This window comes from Aricia agestis, chromosome 12, assembly GCF_905147365.1.
Source record: "Aricia agestis chromosome 12, ilAriAges1.1, whole genome shotgun sequence".
In the NCBI taxonomy this organism is placed as follows: domain Eukaryota; kingdom Metazoa; phylum Arthropoda; class Insecta; order Lepidoptera; family Lycaenidae; genus Aricia; species Aricia agestis.
This window is the reverse complement of record NC_056417.1, coordinates 12443793-12466814: the sequence shown is the minus strand read 5'-3', so window position 1 is coordinate 12466814 and position 23022 is coordinate 12443793. Positions and strand designations below refer to the sequence as shown.

The 23022-nt window shown below is 36.9% G+C and overlaps 2 protein-coding genes across 6 annotated transcripts in view; one reads left to right on the top strand and one right to left on the bottom strand.

Annotated features, from left to right (window-relative positions):
• Positions 1-4328: 4328 nt before the first annotated feature.
• On the bottom strand, positions 4329-11872 carry LOC121732539 (TBC1 domain family member 16). Of its 3 annotated transcripts, none has more exons than XM_042122461.1 (8): positions 11739-11872; positions 9503-10543; positions 8175-8371; positions 7548-8049; positions 7328-7472; positions 6824-6930; positions 6456-6637; positions 4329-5430 (listed from the first exon to the last, which is right to left on the bottom strand). In XM_042122461.1, exons 2-8 carry the CDS (start codon positions 10369-10371, stop codon positions 5237-5239), a joined length of 2196 nt encoding a protein of 731 aa, XP_041978395.1. In that variant the 5' UTR covers positions 10372-10543; positions 11739-11872; the 3' UTR covers positions 4329-5236. The 3 variants fall into 3 exon arrangements, with proteins under 3 accessions (XP_041978395.1, XP_041978393.1, XP_041978394.1); XM_042122459.1 differs by having other exon boundaries at positions 9503-10583; positions 11751-11872; XM_042122460.1 differs by having other exon boundaries at positions 11751-11872.
• Positions 11873-12177: 305 nt separating this feature from the next.
• Positions 12178-23022, top strand: part of LOC121732538 ((E3-independent) E2 ubiquitin-conjugating enzyme UBE2O) — a 38712-nt gene continuing 27867 nt past the window's right edge. For 2 of the 3 annotated variants that reach the window (XM_042122457.1, XM_042122456.1), the window contains exons 1-9: positions 12179-12492; positions 14336-14563; positions 15530-15772; positions 16150-16264; positions 17858-17989; positions 18677-18810; positions 19349-19518; positions 20306-20419; positions 20859-21066. In XM_042122457.1, the coding sequence (XP_041978391.1) occupies positions 12268-12492; positions 14336-14563; positions 15530-15772; positions 16150-16264; positions 17858-17989; positions 18677-18810; positions 19349-19518; positions 20306-20419; positions 20859-21066 (1569 nt within the window). In that variant the 5' untranslated portion in view covers positions 12179-12267. Of the gene's footprint in view, positions 12493-14335; positions 14564-15529; positions 15773-16149; positions 16265-17857; positions 17990-18676; positions 18811-19348; positions 19519-20305; positions 20420-20858; positions 21067-23022 lie in introns of all 3 variants that reach the window. The other variant, XM_042122458.1, reaches the window with a different exon arrangement.

The window sequence follows — 23022 nt, the reverse complement described above, 5'->3', positions numbered from 1 at the left end:
AGTAGCCGCACCTCTCATAATCCCATACCTTCCTTCTTTTACAGGGAGTCGTTTGCTATCCTAATTCGGCTCCGGTGGAATGAAGTACTTTGTGAAATTAATAAAAAGCAGTAAATCATATGTTGGTTTTCGTTTGAACAATAGACCGAACACTCAAAACTGACAAGGTGTCAAATATCAAAAGACATTGAAATAAACATCTTCTAAAATCTGTACGGCCAACACCATCTTACACTAAAGAGGTTTACCTCAACACCTTCTCTAGATGTGCTGGCCAAGACAGTTCGCCAGATGTTTAAACCGAGTCCTAGCAAGAGTCTTTGTAAAAATATCTGCCAGCTGCAGCTCAGTGCTGATCCTCTTCACAGTTATAGTTCCATTCGCCACTAGCTCTCGTACAAAGACGTCTGCTTTGTCCTTCTGTGAAACTCAGGGTTCTCAGCAAGACGTACAGCTGCCTCGTTGTCTACATACAGTACAGGTAGACCTTCCGTCTTTACCAAACTACCAATAAGACGAGTTAGCCAAATGCTTTCTCTTGCAGCTTCACTGGCAGCGACTATCTCAGCTTCGGTTGTAGATATTGCAACGCTTTGTTGCCTCTGGCTGAGCCACGAATCACGATACTGCTCCACCAGCATATAGGCATGAAACTCCAGAAGTGCATCTTCCTGTCGCAATATCTCCGCCGTGGTCGGCGTCACTGTAACATTCTATGTTACCTCTTTTAAAATTCCTTCTATAAAGTATTCCCAAATCGGGTGCATACTGCAGATAGCGTAGAATGCGCTTCAACCTTACGCAGTCTGTTGGAGTGGGATTTTCTAGTTTTCTGGAGACCACACTCACAGCGTATGCGATATCGGGTCTAGTGCCAACCATCAGATATGCGAGTGCACCAACCACTTGCCTGTAGTTCCTGAGAAAAAAGTCGTCGTGTTTCTCTGGTTTCTGAACTACTTCTTCCGATTTCGATTCGATTCCGAGTGGATACCGGCCTGCATTCTTGCATTCCTAACCGTTTCAAAATTTTCTTAACATAGGCTGTCTGGTGAATTCTTATATCATCACCTTCTCTGGTTTCTATCTCTATTCCCAGGAAATAAGAGATTGCCTTGGTTGTAATTTTGAACCTCTCTTTTAGTTTTTCAAGGAACTTCTCAATTACACCTTCACTTGTACCAGCGACCAGCCCAGTCATCGACATAGAGAGCCACTATCAGCTTTTCGTATCCAATATCTCTTTTGAAAAGGCATGGATCTGCCTCACTGACTTCAAAGCCAATTTCCTTGAAGAAATCCAGAATAGTCCTGTTCCAACAACGAGGAGCTTGCTTCAGCCCGTATAAACTTTTCTTTAGCAGGCAGACTCGACCCGTCCCGTCATCATACCCTTCTGGCTGCTCCATATATATTTCTTCGTCTGATAGAGATCCGTAAAGAAAAGCTGTTGAAACATCGAACTGACTTAGTTTCATGCCTTCACTAGCTGCACTACTCAATACCGCCCGGACTGTTGCCATCTTGGCTACAGGGCTAAAAGTCTGGTCGTAGTCTTCTCCCTTTCTTTGTCGAAAGCCTTTTACTACTAGTCGAGCTTTGTACTTGCTGACTGTACCATCAGGGTTTTGCTTTACCTTATAAACCCATTTGCATGGAATAGCTTTCCGGTTCTTGGGTAACCTGTCTAGAATCCATGTCTTATTCTCTTTCAGGGATTCAATCTCGCTTTCCATAGCTTTTTCTCGGACATTAAATTATTGAATGCGCCAATATGAAAGTTGATGACAAAAATTGAAGATGAAAGTGCACAGTGTGGACATAACTAATAGCTTGATGCCCTTGATGAACAAAAAAAGGCACAGTGTGGACAGCACTGTGACTTTTTTGTTCATCATGGGCATGCGTTATAGCGCAGTCAACGTCGCACGTGAGGCATGCCTGCGACGCTATTACACTTATCTTTTCAACGCGGGTGGATTTTGACGCATTCAATTATTGAATATGCCAAACGAAAGTTGAATAAAAAGATGATGACGAAAATTGAAGATGAAATTGCTTAGTGTGGACATAGCTAATAGCTAGCTAGCTAAAATGTTCACACTATGCGCTTTCGTCTTCAATTTTCGTCATTTTCTTTTATTCAATTTTCGTTTTGGCGCATTAGGGAAAATGTGATATTTTTATTTTTGTGTTTATTTTAAGAACTCCATGTAGAATAGACCATAGATATTAAAAAAATTAAAACATTGGAATTTACTGCAAAAATGCGGTTTAAAATTGTAAATTTAAATTTTGGCGCCAAAACGGACGTCTGTATGACGACACTACCACAATAATCATTCTGTCTACTCTGACACTACTGTTTGACAATTATTAACAATGGCCCCACCTGATCGTATAGGTCAGTTAACTAAAGCTGGCATGTTCACAGTACTCACACTTATACAATTTCACTATATACAGTATGTTTAAAAATAAATTATTTGGTAGGTAGTCTATAATAGAGTCCCGAACGCTGGCCGCGCGCCGATCACACGTGACTGACTTGTAACATCACGCTGTATTTATGAACAGTAGCAAAAGAAAAACAATAACTGTCCTCTTCACGCTCATAAGATAGACCGCGCGCGAGAGAGACGGGCAGACTTTTCATGATGCGTATGCAGTACGACGTCACGCCGCGCGCTTATTACACAGACACTACACAAGCGCAATGTGTAAATGTGTTGATCGTGCCAGCTTTAGTTAACTGACCTGCACCTCTCAAAAAGTTTTCATGCCCCGCGTTCCATTTAGCGTTAAAAACGATTAAAACGCCCAATGTAATGGAGGCATTTTGATCGCTTTTAACGCTAAATGAAACGCGAGGATAGCATGTGCGACGTCACTGAACGCTGATTGGTGTTTTGAAATCCGTTCCGTTTCAGGTTACTTTTAATTCGTAATTTTTGTAAAAAAAAAACAATATTTTATAAAATATTAACCTTGCAGTGCATTCTTTTATATTTTTTTTAACGTTTTAATATCAAAATTTTCATAAATATTATATTTGCATATTCCCTATTGAATACGTCAATGAACGCAACGCCAACATTGTCATTTTTGTTTTTTGTATACAGTCAGTGGGCATGCGTCGCGGGCATGTCTCACGTTCGCTGTTGATTGCGCTTAGATAACGCATGCCCTTGACGAACAGAAAAAGGCACAGTGTGGACAAACCTATTGGTATCGTTTCATAGCACGAAGCTTCGTACGATAGACGCATGTGCGGCCGAGGTAGCCGCGGCAAGAGTAATAATTATATACAGAGTGTTTGCAATTTCGTATATTATCCAAAATAAAATAAAAATGCAGAAGGGATATTGAATATAAAAGGATATTATGTACATTATACCAAAACAAAATATGAAACAAATAATAACATGCCAATATAATACATTTATTTTTTTATATATTTGCAATAATTATTCTAATTCATGTTAAATACAAGTGTCAGGTCTTACTAAATTTATCACAGAAAAACGCGCTAAAACAATAATTATTATGAAAAAACACACATTGTATCAAAATTAATTGTAATTTAATTTCAAAATAACATACAATGATCAGTGGTCACTTTTAAGATTCCTATTAAACTGAACATTTTTAAAAGATAAATCTAGTATTAATAATGATGTAATATCCCGATAGATACGATAGAAAAAACAACAGAAGCAAATAAAAAAAAAACTACGGTAACGTTATTTATTAAACATCATAAGCATAAATTTTATCTTTAAACTATTTCGAGATATAAAATTTGCAAAAAATCGACTATAAAGCATAGCATATCGACACACTTTTACATCATGAGTGTATATCTACATAGAACTCGGTTATTTCGAACCCGAAAGCTTCTACAGACATAAATATTTATCAATATAAAAAATACTGTATTTAAATATCTTATTAAACCACCAACAAAACTTGATTATCAAACAAAATATTTTGTCATTACAGGCTAACAATTTTTTAAATGCATTTACATATTATGAGGCACTGAATATATTTTCTGATATCGACCCGATGATTCTCCTTAATAGGTTTTGAGGAAAAAACCCTTGCATTCAACATATAAAATAATAATGATGAAAAGTACTTATTTAAATACTTTATTTCTTATGGCATCGCTGATAGGATAACTTTTAACATTTTAAATATCAAAACATCAATTACTAAAGCTTAGGCCAAACCTACGCGACCAGGCGACTGCGAAGCGGAGCGTCAAGTTGTCAAATGTGTTTTTTGTCCCTATGCAAAACAGACATTTGACAACTTGACGCTCCGTTTCGCAGTCGCCTGGTTGCGTATGTTTGGCCTAAGCTTTATTCATCTTTGCTTGGCTCAAAAATGTTTAACGTAGTAAGTACTAACGCCATCGCTCCATTACAGCGTATAATATTATAGCATTAGATATATTATGTAGTAATATTATTATGATATAATATAGCCGTCGCGTCACTCATCACTGCTATGATATGTATAGCCTAATATGAAATGTCTACACTAAATAAAACATATTTTTTGAATACAGCTTTAACTTTTTCTCATCCAAAAATATTATGTAACACACATGTTATGATCTCCTGAATATTATGAAAATTAGATTGGTTATCGTCTTTCCTTACGAAATTAGTTGTATAAAAACAAACTAATGATCTGTTTCAACAGTAACATTATGCAGATTTACCAACATCATAATAATTAATATTTATAAACCTACATTTAAATTGTCTCTTCAACGTATGAATTGTCATTTGTTAAAATTTAATACTGATATTAAATTTCTTTCTCAATCTTTGTAAGTAATCTCTAAGAACTTAAATAAATAAATATATTTTGCGCTCGATTTTAATATTCCAGTTACAACGGTACAAGAATGTACCAAAGAGTAGAGACTAGACGTAGACATACATGTTTAGTGTGTGTATATTTTCTCTATAATTGTACTATGCCTCTGCCGAACATGTTTTGGTCAATATTACATTTAAAAATTATAATTTTTCGTTGTAAAATTAATTACCGCTTTCGAAGACTGTTTTTTTTTAACTTTTTTTTAAAAAATAAATGTTTCACAAAAATCGTTACTTGTTCCTTATTAATTCTTGATTTTAAAACATTGGCAATTTTACTATGAAAATTCATTTTGAGCACATCGAAATTAGCAGGTACAACGGAGATTTGTATACATATTTTATTGTACAGCATATTCACAGAAGTCATGCGCGCCGGTGCATTCGACGCTGGGTCGATGGGTAGAGTCCCATATACCAGGGCCACAACGTTGACACATACCAGCCAGGGTGCAGGGAATCCTGACCAGCTGGCGGAACTGGTATACCAGACCTCGCGCCTTACGCAGGATCATCCTTCCGTCCATGTACATGGCTGGAAAATATATTTAGAACCTTTAATATAATAGTCTAAAGTCGGTACTCTATACTCAATAGGAATTCAATCCAGTCACCAGTAAATTCATATTACTAACTTTGAAATAAAAAAAAAAACCGTCAAAATAGTTGTAAATACTCTAAGCCTTAGGGGTATTTAGAATTACATATTTGGAATAGGGAACAAATATAATGACTACCATAAAATGTTCTGATACCCTAAAGCCTAAGCTATGAAAGCCAAAAATAACTACTTATGACCAAAAAATAAAGTCTAAAATTATAATACTACTAGCCATTTTTGTCACGACTACACCTGAAATTGTAATCGAACGCCAAATATAGTAAGTGATCACCAAATTCTAGCGAGCAATCAATGCTATATTTCTGTCTAAATAATACTACGATTGACAAAAAATGTAAGCATATTAACAAAAAAAGTATTATAATTCCTATTGTCTCCGGCCTGCAGTCACCTCCCACCGCACCGCAAGCGCCGAGCATGTCCGGACACGCACGTCCCACGCGTAAAATAGGTTCAGCAGTTTGGACGTGAAGTGGTAACAGACAGACACCTACCCTTTCCAATTTAAAACGTTAGTATGGATGATGAGAGTTATTTGCTTTAATCTAATAACGACATGTAATTCTTTCATTCCTTATTTTAAATCACAATGTAGTTCTTTGGTTTTTATTTATTATTTTTCGGATAGCAACTATTTTGTTGGGTCATTTTGCTTTAATAAGATAGCAAGATGAAAATACTTTAGTTATAATATTTACATTAAAATGCTAGTATAATGTTGGTGATCATTTACTATTTTTGGTTTAACAATTATTTATTTGGAGTCATTTTGCATGAATAACGTGTTATGTTTATTGTTATCATTCATATAAAATGGTGGTCTGTATTTTGGTGATTGTTTACTATTTTTGCCTGTGAAATGTTAATATTTCTGGTGGTCAGTTAATTATAAGCCTTTGGAATATCATCAAAATGAGCAATGACATTAAATGACCTACCTAACGAGCTAAAGTGCAGCAGCATTTCGTCTGTGTTGAGGTCTTGCGCTATCACGTCTTCGGCATATACAGCCACAATAGCCAGACATAGAAACAGATGGAAGTAGTCGGTCTGGTAGTTGGACCAGCACGCTTCCCACATCCGTAACGCCACTGGCTCGGTAAATTCTCGTTTGAAACACCTAGAAGACGAAATATTCTCTTTGTAATCTGCTAGTGGAGATATTCGACAGGGAATCTTAAAAGTCTAATGTTAATAAAAAGGTGTTAACTGTTAAGTTTGTCAAAACGCTAGTGTGCTTTCTTTTTGATGATCTTGCTTACATACTTTATCATAATAATTTAATATTCACTTATTAGGTACTTACAACAAAATCCACCTATGACAAAACAGAAGTTCCATCGCATCGATATGTTTCTCTAAGTGCTTGTAGAAATTCGGCAACATTATCCTTATCAATTCACGAAGGTAGCACTGAAATAGAATTGTTGGAATGGTTTAGGCGATTCTTCAAAAGTCTCCATAAAGTGTTTGACAATCAGTGGCAGGGCCCGATCTAAGGGGGGGCGAGCCGGGCATTTGCCCAGAGCGGTAAAATTGAGGAGCGGCAAAATGACTTATTCCTATCTTCCCAGCCATTACCCATCCAAAACCCAAGTTTGAAAATTATACCTTCCAATCTACTTTAGGTTGGATAGTGAAAATATATTTTAAGTATTTTACAGTATGACTTAAATATTCCCCCATTATCACCCAACAAAGCTAGCTTATGACTTGTATGGTTTTTTGTATGTCAAGGGCGGCTAAATTATCTTTGCCCGGAGCGGATAAATACCTAGATCAGGCCCTGATCAGTGGATATTATATTTACCAAATTATTGTCCATATCGTTGTCTGTGGGAGTACATACGAAAATGGCCCGCTGCATGAGACCGACGAAGCACCAAAAAGCCTCCGCCTCACATTTGATCTCGCACAGAACGGGCGCCAAAAGATCACTCATGCCTTGTGTGTACCTGAGAAATACAAAGCCTTTAACTAGAACAGTCCTAACGTGACATTGACGATTAATCTGAAATAATTAAGCTTACCCTAAGACTGGATTATAAACAGCATAATTTAGTAAAATATTCTTCATTATCTCTATATTGTAATTATTATCACCAGCGAAGAAAGGATTTCCTCTGTCGGTTCTAACAACATCTTTTTCAATCACACTTTGTACGTTTTTCCAGAAGACAGCATGTTGCTCAGGCGTCATTCGTTCTAACCTTCTCTTCGTTATTTCATCATATTCTCTCGTTCTTATCTGGAGAATTATCTCTCGCTCGTCATAAGTAGAATTGTATGGGTAGCAATGTAGGAGGAAAGGCCAGACTTCCCTTCTCAACTCCTTATCCAGCCCGCCAAAGAAGATACACTTTCTCAGAAATAGGTCATCTTCTATAACACCTTTCGCGTTCATTATCTTCCCGTAGAAGAGTTCTGGGGTGATTTTAGGAACTTTTCCTTCTTCTGGATGCTGTTCGGACTTTTGTACTTCAGGTCGACATACCATAAAATGTCGGTAGGGAAGATTTTGTTCTTCTGAGCCTATAATATTGAATTTCATGGATATCTAAATAGTGAATAACGATTTCATCAATACAAAATTATAAATGAACAAGCAAGCAAAACTAGGAAAGCAGTTGAATGTTACGCATTACTAGCATAAGTACCTGGTGTTAGTTTGATGTTATGCAACAAAGAATGCCATCTGTGTAACACCTGCGCTAAGTGATCCAGCCCACCGTGGTGGAAGTGAAGGATTTTGTACTGAGATTCCCTTGACGCGACCACAAGCTGCCCACAAGTACAGTCATCGTCATTGAAGAATAGCCGTAGAGAACGCATCTGACTCAAGTCCACAGAAAATCTAAAACGATTTAAATTTTGTTTTAAATTTTTGTAGCTGGTGAATAAGCGTCCGGAACAATTGCAAATACCGACTCTAGAGATCTATTTGTAATTTATACGTTTTAAGACAACCACCAGTATTTTGGAGCTTGTTACATGAGTGGACAAATTTTTCATCACGCAACTCTTCCACTTATTCTACCGTAAGCTATTAGTTGTCTTAATATAAAAATTTAAAGAAATATAGAAGAATTAATAGTAATTATGTAATCAGTAATACTTTTGTGAAGACAGAGTTATTAACCTTTAGACAAGTATAACTGTACTTTGAAGCGGTATACATGAATCGATACAATGTGCATAATTAAAGACTTCCACGTTTTTAATTCTACGATCAATAAATTTTATTTTTCACAGCACGATAATTCATAAAGTTATTTACTTCCTAATCTAAGCCAAGTCAAATATTTAATCAGGATCTCAGGTTTACCGTGAAGAATACTAAATGCATTTACCTTTTAATGAGAAATGCTTTCGCAAGGAATTCGAGGACACTGCTATAAAGATCGCATTTTTCTCGATAATATTCTCTCAAGGACCCGTAGATATAATGGAAAAAGTAAATTTAAGCCTAAGTTTATTGCATGATAGGCGAGGAAAAGGCAATTTCGATATAAGCTACAACAAAATTATTCCTGGCACGTATCCAACTTTGACCCAGATTCTCTGTAGTGTTTGTAACAGTTGTCCTTACATCGTTTCAAAGATAAACCGTGTAAAATTTTATTTAGATAAGCTCTTTAAAATCGAATAACTTTTGAAATTTAATATCATGCAATTAATAAAAAAGACGAACTTAAAAAGGACAGAGAACAGGATAGCAAGGATCAGAAAGTATCGCATTTCATTGAAACCATACAAAAAGAGCTTCCTTATTCAAATTACTAATAAGTAATATGACATAGGTTAAAGAAGGTAAATAAATAATATTTATTTTTGAGATATTGAGATAAAAACTAATGTAAAAATTTAGTATTTAGATATCGTTGAGCACTTGAAAGAGGTAGCATGCAGACTTTCCCTTGCCCCAGAGTCTACAATATAAGTTTTACATCTCATTCCTACAAGGAATTCTGTACTCACTACTCACCTTCTACATTTCAAGGGTTCTCGTCTCTGCGGTACTGGAGAGCTTTGTACGCTGTCTGGAAAAACTAAATTATGCTTCAACGCAAGGAATTCTGGAGTGCTCATCCAATTAGGATTGCCTTCGTCACAGGAGCTAAGTGATAACGACCTCATGAAACTGTTGGACACAGAGTCAGGCGTCAGATCAACGTTCTCAATATTTGGGTTTGCAATTGTTATATTGACCGAGGTCATAGATTGCGAACGCGTGTGCTGATTAAACTCGTAATGCTCCTTGTCATCGTTATCAACAGATGTATAATAAGCATTTTTCGTTCCCTCAATAGATTTCACAGTCGGTTTTGAGCTGGTAGTCAATTCTTTGTGTGTGGAATCATTTTGCGTGCACCTTGTGTCGCTGGACTTTACGCTTTGTTTATCCGAATTTGAATTCAAACTTGTCGTCTCCGAGGAATCGGAAAATGCGTTCTCGTGATTTGCATACTTTTTGTTGGGTTTGTTATCTGTTTTGTTAGCGGGAATATCCCGCGGATACGTTTTTTTATTTCCGTACCCGTATTCATCGCTCGGACTGGTTTCGACGGCCGAAGGACACCTTTTGAGCGTGGTATTAGGTATCCAGTTCAGGAATAAAGTGGGTCGTTTTGCGTTATTGTGTTGATCCGTGAACACTTTGGTCGTGACGGTTAGATAGCCCGGATGGTGTATTATATCCAACTCGTGTCTCGCAACAGTCGGCGGATGAACGCATACGTTGTTCTTGCAAAACAATATTTCATTGTTGACGTATTCCGGTGGCTCCTCGTTGTCGTCGAACTCGAGCCCGAGAAAATAGCTCGATGCACGTTTTATGAGCTCCGGCAACGGCATTTTGGTTTACATTTCTTAAAAACACACCAGAAAAGTTGTGTAAGGCGCGACGATTTCGTTAGGGTCTCGTAATAGCACTACGCGCAAGTAAACACCCACACAGCGTTGATAACGCGGTATTGATCGCCGTTCAACAGAGGATGCTCAAGTACGTCAGCGCCCAGCTGTGCCACTGTAAGCCACAAGGATGTCGGAAGCTAGATATATTGCATCTGTATCATAAATAAATATTAAAATGACCTATTTACATATCATTATATTGTTTATTATATTACATGTTAATATAACTACTATAAAGTTAAATTGAAATGATTGACCTTTATCTGGCCTCTGTCATATCGCGGTAATCGACATAGTTAGGCACTTAGCCCCATTCGTGACGTCAAATAAAGGGTTATTCTTTAGGTCACTAGTTAGTGCCTAAACTAAATAAAGTCTATCTTGGATGCCTATTACTTAACATCATTATTATTATAAAAATACAACCACAGGTACCATTTATTATAAAATAGCCTTCAATTAGTTAATAATCAGCCAAATGCGAGTCGGACACACTTCACGAAGGGTTTCATACTGTTATAGAGCAAAAATTGTGTTTTTTGTATGGGAGCCCCCCTTACATTTTTATTTTATTTAAATATTATTATTAATTATTAAAGTACACATTATATTTAAAGCCTTTGTGAAAATTTCAAGTGCCTACATGTTGCCATTATTAATATCGAGCAAAAAAGGCCAAAAAATTACGTTTGTTGTATGGGGGCCCTCCCCCCCCCCCCCCTTAAATATTAATATTATTTTGTTTTTAGTATTTGCTGTTACGTTTTTAGGGTTCCGTAGCCAAATGGCAAAAAACGAAACCCTTATAGATTTTACCCTTTGGGTACGGAACCCTAAAAATAAAAATTGGCCCTAAAATTTTAAAGTACAAAATATTTTAATAATAAGTAAGTATTGACTTAGCTGGTTTTACCCAAAGACTTTTATTTTTTGGTATACCTGATAAAAGTTTCTAGCTGTAAACTAGGAGCAATAATACCTATAAAAAACATGTTCTTGATAAATTTACCAATTTATAACAAAGGTAATAAGATAAAAAAGCTTTTATGATTTAGGTATTTGTACGTAACTTTCAAAACTTCCGTCAGTTCCAGTGTGATATGTAAGGTCTGTAATATTTAGTAATTATTACTTATTAACACAGTTAAAATTATTATGCATTATCATGCGCATTGCTAATCAAACAAGAAAATTAATTTACGAAACTTGCAGGAATATTAATACCATTACGGTAGACTGAGATGGTAAATAAATAATTTTAATTATTAATAAGTACTAATTAGTATTATAGGCAAGTATTCAATTACATTTTGCCTCACCATTTTCCATGTGTAGATAAATGGACTCCACTAAAGGACTTAAGATTTTCTCAAAATAATTCATAAATGTAAGTAATTAAAATAAAATGTAGGTAATTTTCGTATCATGCTGTAAATGAAAATTGAACTTTGAAATTTGAATTTTTGTTTTGACTTTTGACACTAGACATGAAATGTCAACTATCATAAAAGTTTCTACGTCTTCTCCATTTACATTTGATAACTTGCAAGTTTTGCCAGTCTATCACGCTATATAAAAATGAAAATAGAAAATTTACGATCAAATTTTTATCAAAAATTAAACTTAACGACAGTTTTATTTTGAAATAAGTGAATGTCTCTTTTAATCAGTTACAATAAGAAATTATTGAGAAAAGCGGTTTATACTTTATTGGCGTGTTCGTTGCATAATTTAATGTTATTTTGACGCATGCGCCACACATTGCAATCAGCTGTCAGAAGGAACGTAATCTCGTAAAAACAAAATTATTTGTGTCTGAAATTATTTCCCGTCAATATGGCGGGGCAAAATCCAGGATCACCTACCGACTTTCAATATTTTTACGAAGATGAAGTGTACAAAATCAACAACCACGGTCAAGTCGTTTTTGGACTGGTGCTGGAAAACTACGAAGCCAACTCTAGCGACCAAGAGAGCGACATAGAAACTCCTATACAGAAGGGCGAAATTCGCGTTGTCTGGCATCCATCAGGCACCGAAAGGGTCATATCCGAAAAGTCGGTAAGTAAGATGCTCTTGTAAATAAAAACATTCACAGCCTATGCCTTAAAATGAAGGCTCAAAAAGCTGTTAGCAAAATTCCAATTCTGGAACATTTGCAACAAAGTAAAATTTGTTGGAAACAAAATATTAATGTACCCACACTTGTAATGCACATTATTGATTATTGATAACATGCAATTAATGCATTGCTTTTGATTTTATAATGTAATTGTCTGTTAATCCACGCTAAATCAATATAATCTAAATGCTTATTATTTTCATACTTTTTGGTACTGGCTCAGCAATGCAACATGAACTTAACATCTTACTAATATCACATTATAGGTTAAAATTCTTTTAAAAATCAATATTTCTAGGTCTGTTTTAGTTAAAATAATATTTTTGACTAGAGTTTTTGGTCAACATTTTTAATGCATGGATTCCCGTACCTTGTAGCTTTCATATGTGTAACCACTTACAAAACTAAATATTGAATAATTATTATGCTTGATTATTGCATAATAAGCAAAATTTCTATTTGCATTTAATGAAAAATAGTAATAATTTTTATTATACAGCAGAATCTCGATTATCCGGCCCTTCATTACACAGATTTGCCATTATCTACCTCATTTGTTATTAAAAACATACCAAATGCTGATGTCATTTAGTTAGTCTGGAAGTATGGTTCATATTGGCAACATGTAAAATCAGTAAAGTAGCACCTCCATCATGGTTATCACAGACACAATAGATTTTCAATTGTTCTACGGCACCCGGCTGCCGTGTGGGGATTGATGGGTTATGGTATTATACTGTATAATATTTTATAGTATTTCAGGTTTTTATGTTCATATAAAAACCTTTTGGAAAACCACACTAATAATAATTCCTTAAAAACTAAGTATTGATTTTTTTGTGTGGTTATTAACAAACACATAATTTTATGTGCTATGCATATGCATTAAATCCAAAGATTTTCGAATATCCGGATTCCAATTGAGTTCGTACTGTACTTCTTGAAAGTTTCACAAAATAATATTTCATACTTCAGCAATTTTATATGAACGCTTTAGGGGTTCCTAAACTTTTAACATAATGAAAACTTAAACAGATAGCATGAAAAATCTATTAGAATTTTCATGATAATATGATGAGTGATGACAGAGGTTTACAGAGGTTTAAAAAAATGAAAATACTTATTTTCATTTTTTTAACCCTCTGTTTTTTGCCATCTTTCAAGCCACACTTGTAAAATGTTTGAATATGATATAATATATACATTCATTCAATTACATAACACACGCTCATAATATTATATTTGGTATAATCAAAATGATTTAAGGTGACCCAAGCGGTCATTGACCTTTCCAGTCTAATTGCTGCCATACACGCTACGGTCTATCAGAGAGGTCCACCTGTGCATGTATGCCTGCGCAGCCAGGTGTCAGTTGAAAGAATTGATTTTCGATTTTGCACCGGTCACCTGCAAACTGCACTGGTCTATTCCCACGACCCACACACATTCCGGTCTACCTATGCAGCCATACCTGCACAGGTGGACCTCTTCGGTCGACCATAGCATGTATGGCTTACATAAGAGAAAACTATGACAATCAAATATGACAAGTTTCGTCACAAGGGGTCAATGACGGAACAGACGGAATGTGTTAGGGTGTGCGCGGTATTTAACATGCTGGCTGCCCACCATACTACCTTTAGTAATAGCTCCCATGCCCCATATAATTTATAATAGGCTTTTGATTTCACCGGTGATGCTCATGGTAACACAGAGAAGAAAATGTGACCCCACCAGTGATGCTCATCGTATTAATCACTTTAATGTATTACTGTTCCCCAGGTTGGCCTGGCCGACAGGTCTCTTATGCCCGGCGATGTTGTTCGCCGTCTCATAGCCGGTAAAGACACCCAGAGAGGTTACTGCCGGGACATTGTTATGACTGCAGCACTGCAGATCGTTGGCACCAAACATGTCATCCCAAACGTTGCCAGTGAACGACTGCAGCCTCTGGAGGAATTCACACCCGATCTAGCTGTGTGCTTGGATTCATGGGTTGGAACATCAAAGGTAAACTACTAATTACTATCTTAAGCTGAATAATAACTCAAATATGGTAAATATTTTCGTATAGAAAATGATCTTGGTATAACATTCTTAATACTTATTGCTTGCTGTTTTAATAATAATCTACCATTCCTTTAACAAATTATTTATTGTAATGTAATAGTAAAATCCATACTAATATTATGAATGCAAAAGTGTGTCTGTCTGTCTGTTACCTCTTCACGCCCAAACCGCTGAACCATGATACTTAAAATTTGGTATGGCGATACTTTGAGTCTCAGGAAAAGAAGTACAATACTTTTTATTTTAGAAAAATGTACGGTCCCGCGCGATAAACGAATTTTGGCGCAATGAAGTTGCAGGCGTCATCTATTCTACATATAAAACCAGACTTAAGAGCGGGCTGTCAAATTTTGCTGTGTTTTCTAATTAGTATTACGATCCCGGAAGACGATTGACTCAAAACTCAAATGTAATTGAGATTAATTTAATCATTGTATATTTATCTGATATTTAGCTAACAGAAAATACGATTCGCTTATTTTGACTCGATAGTTTTATTTTTCGAAATTATGAATCTTTCTAGGCTTTTCAACAAATATCTGTTACACTTATTGAGTTACTATCATTAAATAACTTGCACTACTACAAATCACACACTTTATAAAATAGCTAAAGGAAATATTTGTATTGTATTTAATTTTTAAGTAATCATCAAAAACATTTTTAGGACTTACGACCTTTACTTTCGTGCTATGCGGGAACCGTTGTTACGCGATATTGTTCACTATTAGCTGCAGTGTAAAGCATATTGCGGGGAGCACGATTCATGGAATCATTGTATCACGATTGGCGGATAGCGTTGTGTATAGGCGGGGCTAGCGTTTTGACAGTAGGCTTTTAAGCATCTATTCCTTAATTCCAAAAAAACATTGGAAGAGATTATAATAAAGTATTTCTCTTATACAGGCCGTCCACAGTAAACTACGTTTAGTGTCAGCAGACGGTTCTCGCTTGGAATACCCAGATCTCGATACATGCCCCCTCGAAGACTACTCCATGCGTCGTCGTAGAGCAACCCCGTACTCCTCTTCCGAGTTCTACCCGGGGCAGGTGGTCTTCGGTCCCCTCGGCTCCTTGGATAACGCCAACTGGCTGCACATGACCAAGGAAATGAAAGCGGCTAGGAAACATAAAATGCATGACCACAAGGTAAGTGATTGTTTTTTTTTTTTATTCTGTTTAATTTAAGTATGGGTTTGTGGATTTCATAGATAAGAGAATCTTCCGTGATGGTGGATTGTGTTAATTCCATCAACACAACTTTTATGAAAACTTGGAAAGAATATCATTTACATTTTATCAAACAGATCAACGCTTACACAAGTATTAGTGCACTTGAGATTAAAAATTTTTTAGTAAAAGAGATAAACTAATATAAGTATTCACTTGTGGTAGGCAACACATAGGATGTTCTGAAAATATTTGTTTCTTTATTCAGAAATAAAACAACGTTTATTTGGTTTATTATTATATATTTATATGTATTTATTTTATTCGCTAACTGGGTACTGGGTACATGTCCGTAGTTCACTGTGGAGGCGGTGATGACTGAGAGCGTGAGTGTGCACTGGCAGTGTCGCGCGCTGTGCACGCACCCCACCGACGCCGGCACGCCGCAGCAGCCCAAGTTCCTCGTGGAGGGTAGGTTTTTTTTTAAAATAAAGTAAGGGGGCAAACAAGCAAACGCGTCACCTGATAGAAAGCAACTACCGTCGCCCATGGACACTCGCAACGTTAGAAGAGGTGCGTTGCCGGCCTTGAGGGAATACACTCTCTTCTTGAAGGTTTGCAGGTCGTATATATTGGTCCGGAAATACTGCTGGTGACAGTTCGTTCCAGAGTTTTACAGTGCGCGGCAGAAAGTTACACGAAAAAGCTTCGTATCGCTTGTCCAGCCCAGCCCTCATGTTCAATGCCCATAATTCACAATCAAATTGAATTTAACTTCTGTGGTTATCTATAAAAAATATTTTATGAATGCTAAACACTTGAGCACTTTGTCTGTCACTTTAGTATGTCTGGATGAGGTATGTAGAAACTATAAGACCGGGTAAAGAGTAAAGACATTTATTAGGATTTTTCTTATTTCGATATAAAATGATCTTCGTTGCACAGCAAGCAAACAGAATCATATATATTATGATTCAGTTTGCTTGCTGTGCAACAACAACAATAACTAAAAACTGATGCTTTGAGATGACCTCCTCTCCTATAATTTGGAAAGGTGGTCGAAATTTAAAAACCGCCGTAGGGTCAGCGCAGACAGAACGGAGCGCAGTGGAGAGGATTTTGTTAACGCACTTGAAAATAAACTTTAAAATTATAAAACTAAAGTGCGATAATGAAATCCCGCGTATCTTCGAGAACGCGTTAAAAAATCCTCTCTGCTGCGCTCCGTTCTGTCTGCGCTGACCCTTACGTTATACCGGAACGTTCCAAAACTAGCCGAGTAAAATTCGATTTTAATCTTGTCGCGTGACTTGTAGTAATGAAGTGATTTGATCCGATCATTAACACGCTAATTACGTATTTATGACAGCTAATGTGAAGTAGCCACATAACCGTACGTAGGCTGTACAACCAACCTACATCTCTAAAAATAACAAATATCTAAATTCAACCTAGAAAGAAATTGAGTTACTCAATTTGTCGGTGAAGGTAAACTTTGTTCCAAGTGCGAGCGATGTTTTATAGTTAAATATCAAAACACGCATTTAAAAGTATCTTAGTTGTTTTAGCGCTAAAACGTAAAGCGCGTTAACAATAAGCACGTGACAAGTTTCTGAATCTTATGCTCGATTTACACGGGTGACTAACGGGTCGATTTTAGTCGCGCGGCAAGTCACCAGTCGAATCGCCTGTCCAAGCCGAATCATCATTTACACATTCTACAAAAATCGCCTGTGCCTCCTGAGATCTCTGCTATGTATTTGCAGCAAGCGATCGCTTGCAACTGAGCGTTTGCACGGTCGATTTTAGTCACCAGCCGCATGCGGCCATTGGCCGCACGACATTGGGGCTTGCGGCTTTAGCCGCATGCGGCGTAGTCGAATTGCCATTTAGACGGTCAATTTTCGCCGTGCGGCGTAAATTGCGCGGCTTTAGTCACCCGTGTAAATCCAGCATTAGTCAAACCTTTTGACTAAGATTTCTTTCCATTAAAATACTCCCGCTGTAGTAAAAGTGTAGTGGTGTTTTACTGAATGTCTAACATGAAAAAATGTCTTTCTCCAGGCGAAGATCTCAAGAAGCTCAAACTTCTGAACGTGTTCGAGCCGTGCACGCTGCAGGTCGGCGACCGGAACTTCCTCACCATCGGCCCCGAAGACACATTCATCAGCAAGAAACAGTGGCGGAAACAGCAGAGTGAGTTTTTAACTTTAACTTTGAACATCCTTCCAAACCAGCAATTTTATGGCGCAATATATTATATTCAATATTGCATAATATTATGGACCGTCTAGGGTTGATATTGAACATTGCGCGACCTAATCTAGTCTTATATATAAAAATGGATTTCCAAATGTCTTAGTCGCGCTAAAACTCGAAAACGGCTGAACGGATTGGGCTGATTTTAGTCTCAAAATATCCAGGGAAGGTTTTAAAGTGATACGAAGTTCACCGGAACAGCTAGTAATATTATAAAGCAGAATAGTTTTTTTGTTTGAACGCGCTAATCTCAGGAACTACTGGTCCGATTTGAAAAATTCAATAAAAAAACTATAATCCATTTTCAATTTGTCAACTTGTTGTCAACAGACTTCAACCATAAATAAAAGAGTATAATTCGTATTTATAGGCTTGTCACTCAAAAATCTGTCATTTCTCATATTATGTGTGTGTTGTAGTGTGTGTAACGTTTTATTTGTTAAAAAAATTTCAAAATAATATTAGTTCGATGCACTCCTTCACCATATAAACTATAACTGTGCAAAATTTCATGCACCTACGTTTCCCCATTTTTCGTAAAAAGGGTTACAAAGTTTTTCGCTTGCGTATTAATATATAGATAATAATGCATATAATAAAATACATAAGTGACACTGTCTACAGGTAAATACTACAGGAATCTCCGCAAACAGACGCGTCCGCTCAAGAAACCCTCGAAGACTGATACCAACTCGGAGCACCTGCCCTCCCGGCCCAAGAAGCGCGCTTCTTCTCACAGGAAACTAAAGTCTGTCGATGTAAGTATATTCTTAAATAACGTGTTAAAAACGTCCAAAGCTTTTACGTTACAAGAATACTTACCAAAGGCTTTTGTTTATAATTATTGACTTTTATAAAGTATTTTAATGTACTCATACCAATTTTGATTATAGTTTGTTGTTCATTGTTTATTATCAGTAACAATGCAAGCATAGTAGGGGATTTTTATTACTTTTGAATACATGTTACACATTTAACATTTATGTAATATATGGTTTAAATTGTAGAAGCATTGAATAAACAAATATATTTTAAGTTAAATGCCATTTCCATGAAATCTGTATTTCCATTCTAATATTATAAATGCGAAAGTGTGTCTGTCTGTCTGTTACCTCTTCACTCCCAAACTGCTGAACCGATTTTGCTGAATTTCGATATGGAGATACTGGAAGTCCTAGGGAAGAACATAGGATACATTTTATCTCGGAAAAATGTACGGTTCCGGCGCGAAAAATGAATTTTGGCGCAAAAAAGTTGCGGTTGGTATCCTATAAAGCTTAAAAACTTTTTCTGCAGCATGAAATGGACGTGGACGGTGCTGATGAGAAGTTGGAATCTCTGGATGAAGTGCTCAAGGCAGACACTTCCTGTCCGAGTATCAAAATAGAGCCGAGTGACACCACACTGCCGTCCGTTGGTAGCCAGGACGATACCGCTACTGAGGAGAAGAATGACTCGGGCATAAGGTGAGTGGAATAGAAATTGGCTTACGTCAAAATATTAACCAAGTAACAATGTTGCACAAGCTTATTAAGTAATAAGGAAAGTAGAATATTTATTTTCACCTTATATTGTATATTGTGTTAAATTCTTAACACTCTTTTCTTCTTAAGTTCTGTTTGTGAAGTTTTTTGATAAGAGTTTATTTAACAGCATTGGTGATTGGTTAAAGTTTTGACGTTAGCACTAAGCCAATAAAAAGCGCTAGGTAATAATAGTTTTTTTTTAATGAAATAAGGGGGCAAACGAGCAAACGGGTCACCTGATGGAAAGCAACTTCCATCGCCCATGGACACTCGCAGCACCGGAAGAGCTGCAGGTGCGTTGCTGGCCTTAGGGAATAGTGTAATAGGGGAGGGTAGGGAAGGGAGAAGGGTAGGGTATTAGGCCTCCGGTAAACTCACTCACTCGGCGAAAGCGCTGTTTCACGCCGGTTTTCTGTGAGCCCGTGGTATTTCTCCGGTCGAGCCGGCCCATTCATGCCGAAGCATGGCTCTCCCACGTAAAACTAAGAAATACTGTTAATCCTCAATATATGCCATATTGAGGTCATAAAGTTGGCCATACACAAGCTGTCTATCAAAACATAGTGTTCGTGTTAATTTTTTTTGTAGTGATCAAATCCATAAGATCAAAGCTTACTTTGGAAAACTCTCTGTACTTAAATAAAAAATGAAGAATTCTTAATTTATGGACCCTTGCCATATCCCGTAATTTTGACGATACTCAAATACTTTATTGCTTATTGATCAGCCCCGAGCCGGCCAAGGAGGGTGCGCTGCTGAACGGTTCTCGCGCGGCAGATCTCGCTGACGATGACTCCGACAACTGGGAGAACACCAGCAGCGATGGCAGTGATACTGACAGGTACACCCACAAATGTATACTTCCATATAAACTATAATACATACTTCCACTTATCCACCCATACTTCCATACCAATATTGTAAATGCGAAAGTTTGTCTGTCTATCTGTTACATTTTTCGGGATACTTTTTATCCCGAAAATGTACGGTTCCCGCAATCATCATCGTCATCTATGTAGTTACATAATATACATTAATGCGAGGCCATATTGTTTTGCTGCGTTGCGTTGTCGCTGCGTTACGTTTCGTCCTTCTATATACTTTATTTATTCACCGAATTCGCGCTGCGTCGTCTTAAGCTACATAAGCTAACGAACATAAAATGAGCGTGACTTTCTGCTTATGTTAAGACCTTTAGGCAGGAACGTCATAATTTTTTAGATAAAAAAAATGGAATAAAGTCATACATTGCTTGCTAACTAAACTAACAATGTTTCCAGTGGCGCCACCTGGTCGTCGCGCTGCTCGTCCGCCGCGTCTGGCTCCGGTCGCGGCGCTCGCTCGCCGCAGCTAGCGGTGCGGCTGCTGCGCGGCAAGCGGCTCAAGCGGGCCGCCCGCCGCGCGCCGCCCGCGCCGCCGCCGCGCCGCAGCGACCGCGTCGTCGTCGAGACGCTTCACACCTCCAGCCGCGCCAACGTCGTGTGGCAGGTGAGAGCCTCCGCTCTGACTGTAGAGAGAGAGGAAGACGAAAATAATCAGAGCTGGCGCGTTTTAGCGGGCCCCTAGACGATCAATTTTATTGTGCAATATCATTGAACAATTATTTGACGATAAGATTGAAAGGCGCGTGCGTTCAATATTAACCCTAGACGGTCAACAGTATTGCACAATACGTGATATTGCACAATAAAATTGATCGTCTAGGGGACCGTTTAGGCGCTTACAGAGCAAGGCGTGTGTGTGCGAGCCTAAAAGTAAACACTGTGTTTGATTTGCTCCTCGAGTTTTTTAAAAGAATTCGTAGTCCTCGGCTGCCGAATACACTAACGGCCGTTCCCAATATTTGATCTATCTCTGGTTTTGCCCTACTAGAGATAGAAATAGCTCACAATTGACATAAAATATATGTCTCTAATGTCTAATGGATATCTTAAACAACACCTTGAAGAGTTAAAGAAGCGTGCAGGTAAAGCTGAAATACAATCTTCAAGACACTTTTTTTGGCTGAAAATTATCCAATCAGCAAAGATTTGAACCAAATAAACTATTTTTTCGTTATTAAATTTGTAAAAACAGCTGTCATACTTTGTTTACACCGCCTGAAATAATTCGACGGGTGCAAAGTAAAAAGAGTCATCTACAAAACAGCAACTTTTCAGGAGAGCGCATAATAGGAAAAAATGCTCACATTTTGTCAATTTCCGATGAAATTTATTGAAATTTTCATCATTGTTTCATTATTTATTAATGAATCCACATGTATATTTAATTTCTTCTAATTATGTTTAATTTACGAGATATTGTAGTTGTCTGCATCTACATTGCGCTTGAAAATATGACAACTGAGTTAACTACCACTTGGTCGTTTCTACGTGGGAATTAAAAATTATATTTATTAAAGTATTTTTACCGATTACTAGCACGATTATCAGTAACTACGTAAAGTGTAACACTTTATATTATTAAAATTATTATTAAAAGTAACTTATATTATTAAAATATGTAGTTAAACGTTTTACATCTTAAACACACCAAGTTCAGAACATAATTGCGTAGATATCTTTTTCTACGTTGTCGATTCGGTGCAAGGTACACGATTTAGAAGGAAGTTAAAATATGAAATACTAGCTTTTGCTCGCGGCTTCGCTCGCGTGAAATTTGAAAATCGCGTAAATTGCAAATATTCCCGTAAGCTCCCTTAGAAACATGATGTTTTTCCAAGACCAAAAGTAGCCTATGTTACTTTTCATCCTTTCAATTAAGTTTATGCCAAAAAACAATACGATTTGTTTCTTCGTTAGAGCGTGAAGGAAGGACAAACAAACAAATAAATAAATAAACATATTTTCCCATTTATAATATTAGTATGGATATACTTAGGAATCATTCATTTACTTTCGTAAAAATCGTATTTTCTCACAACAAAAATGAAATTCTGTGTCAATACTTTAATTATTTTAAACTAATTTAAAAATTATTCAGTATCATTATCAGTACAGGAACTATGTTGTAAATTATTATAATTTAGGCAGAGGCTTATTAAGTCTTTGTACTTGGCACTTGTAAGCATGATGGGTTCATTATAACATCATAAGCATCGCCGGACGTTTTACACCATCGGAGGGGTGCATACGATTTTTCAGAACACAAAATGAAATTTTATTTCAACGATTTCTCAATTGCTTCTCGTGATCACAGAGATCCCAAAACCGGTCAAAGATAAGTTAATAGAAAAACTTCGCGAGAACTTGCAAATGCCGGGATATGATGTTACGCAGGTTGCAATTTACCATTTCTGGACTGATGTAATTGTTTACCTAAATTTTGTCGTAATTTACGTCTCGTATCAATACACGTGTCTTTATTTCTCAATCGCCTTTTCTTTAGATTAATATTTAACTGACGTCTTTTTCTACCGTTTAACGAGGAAGGCGTAGAACATTC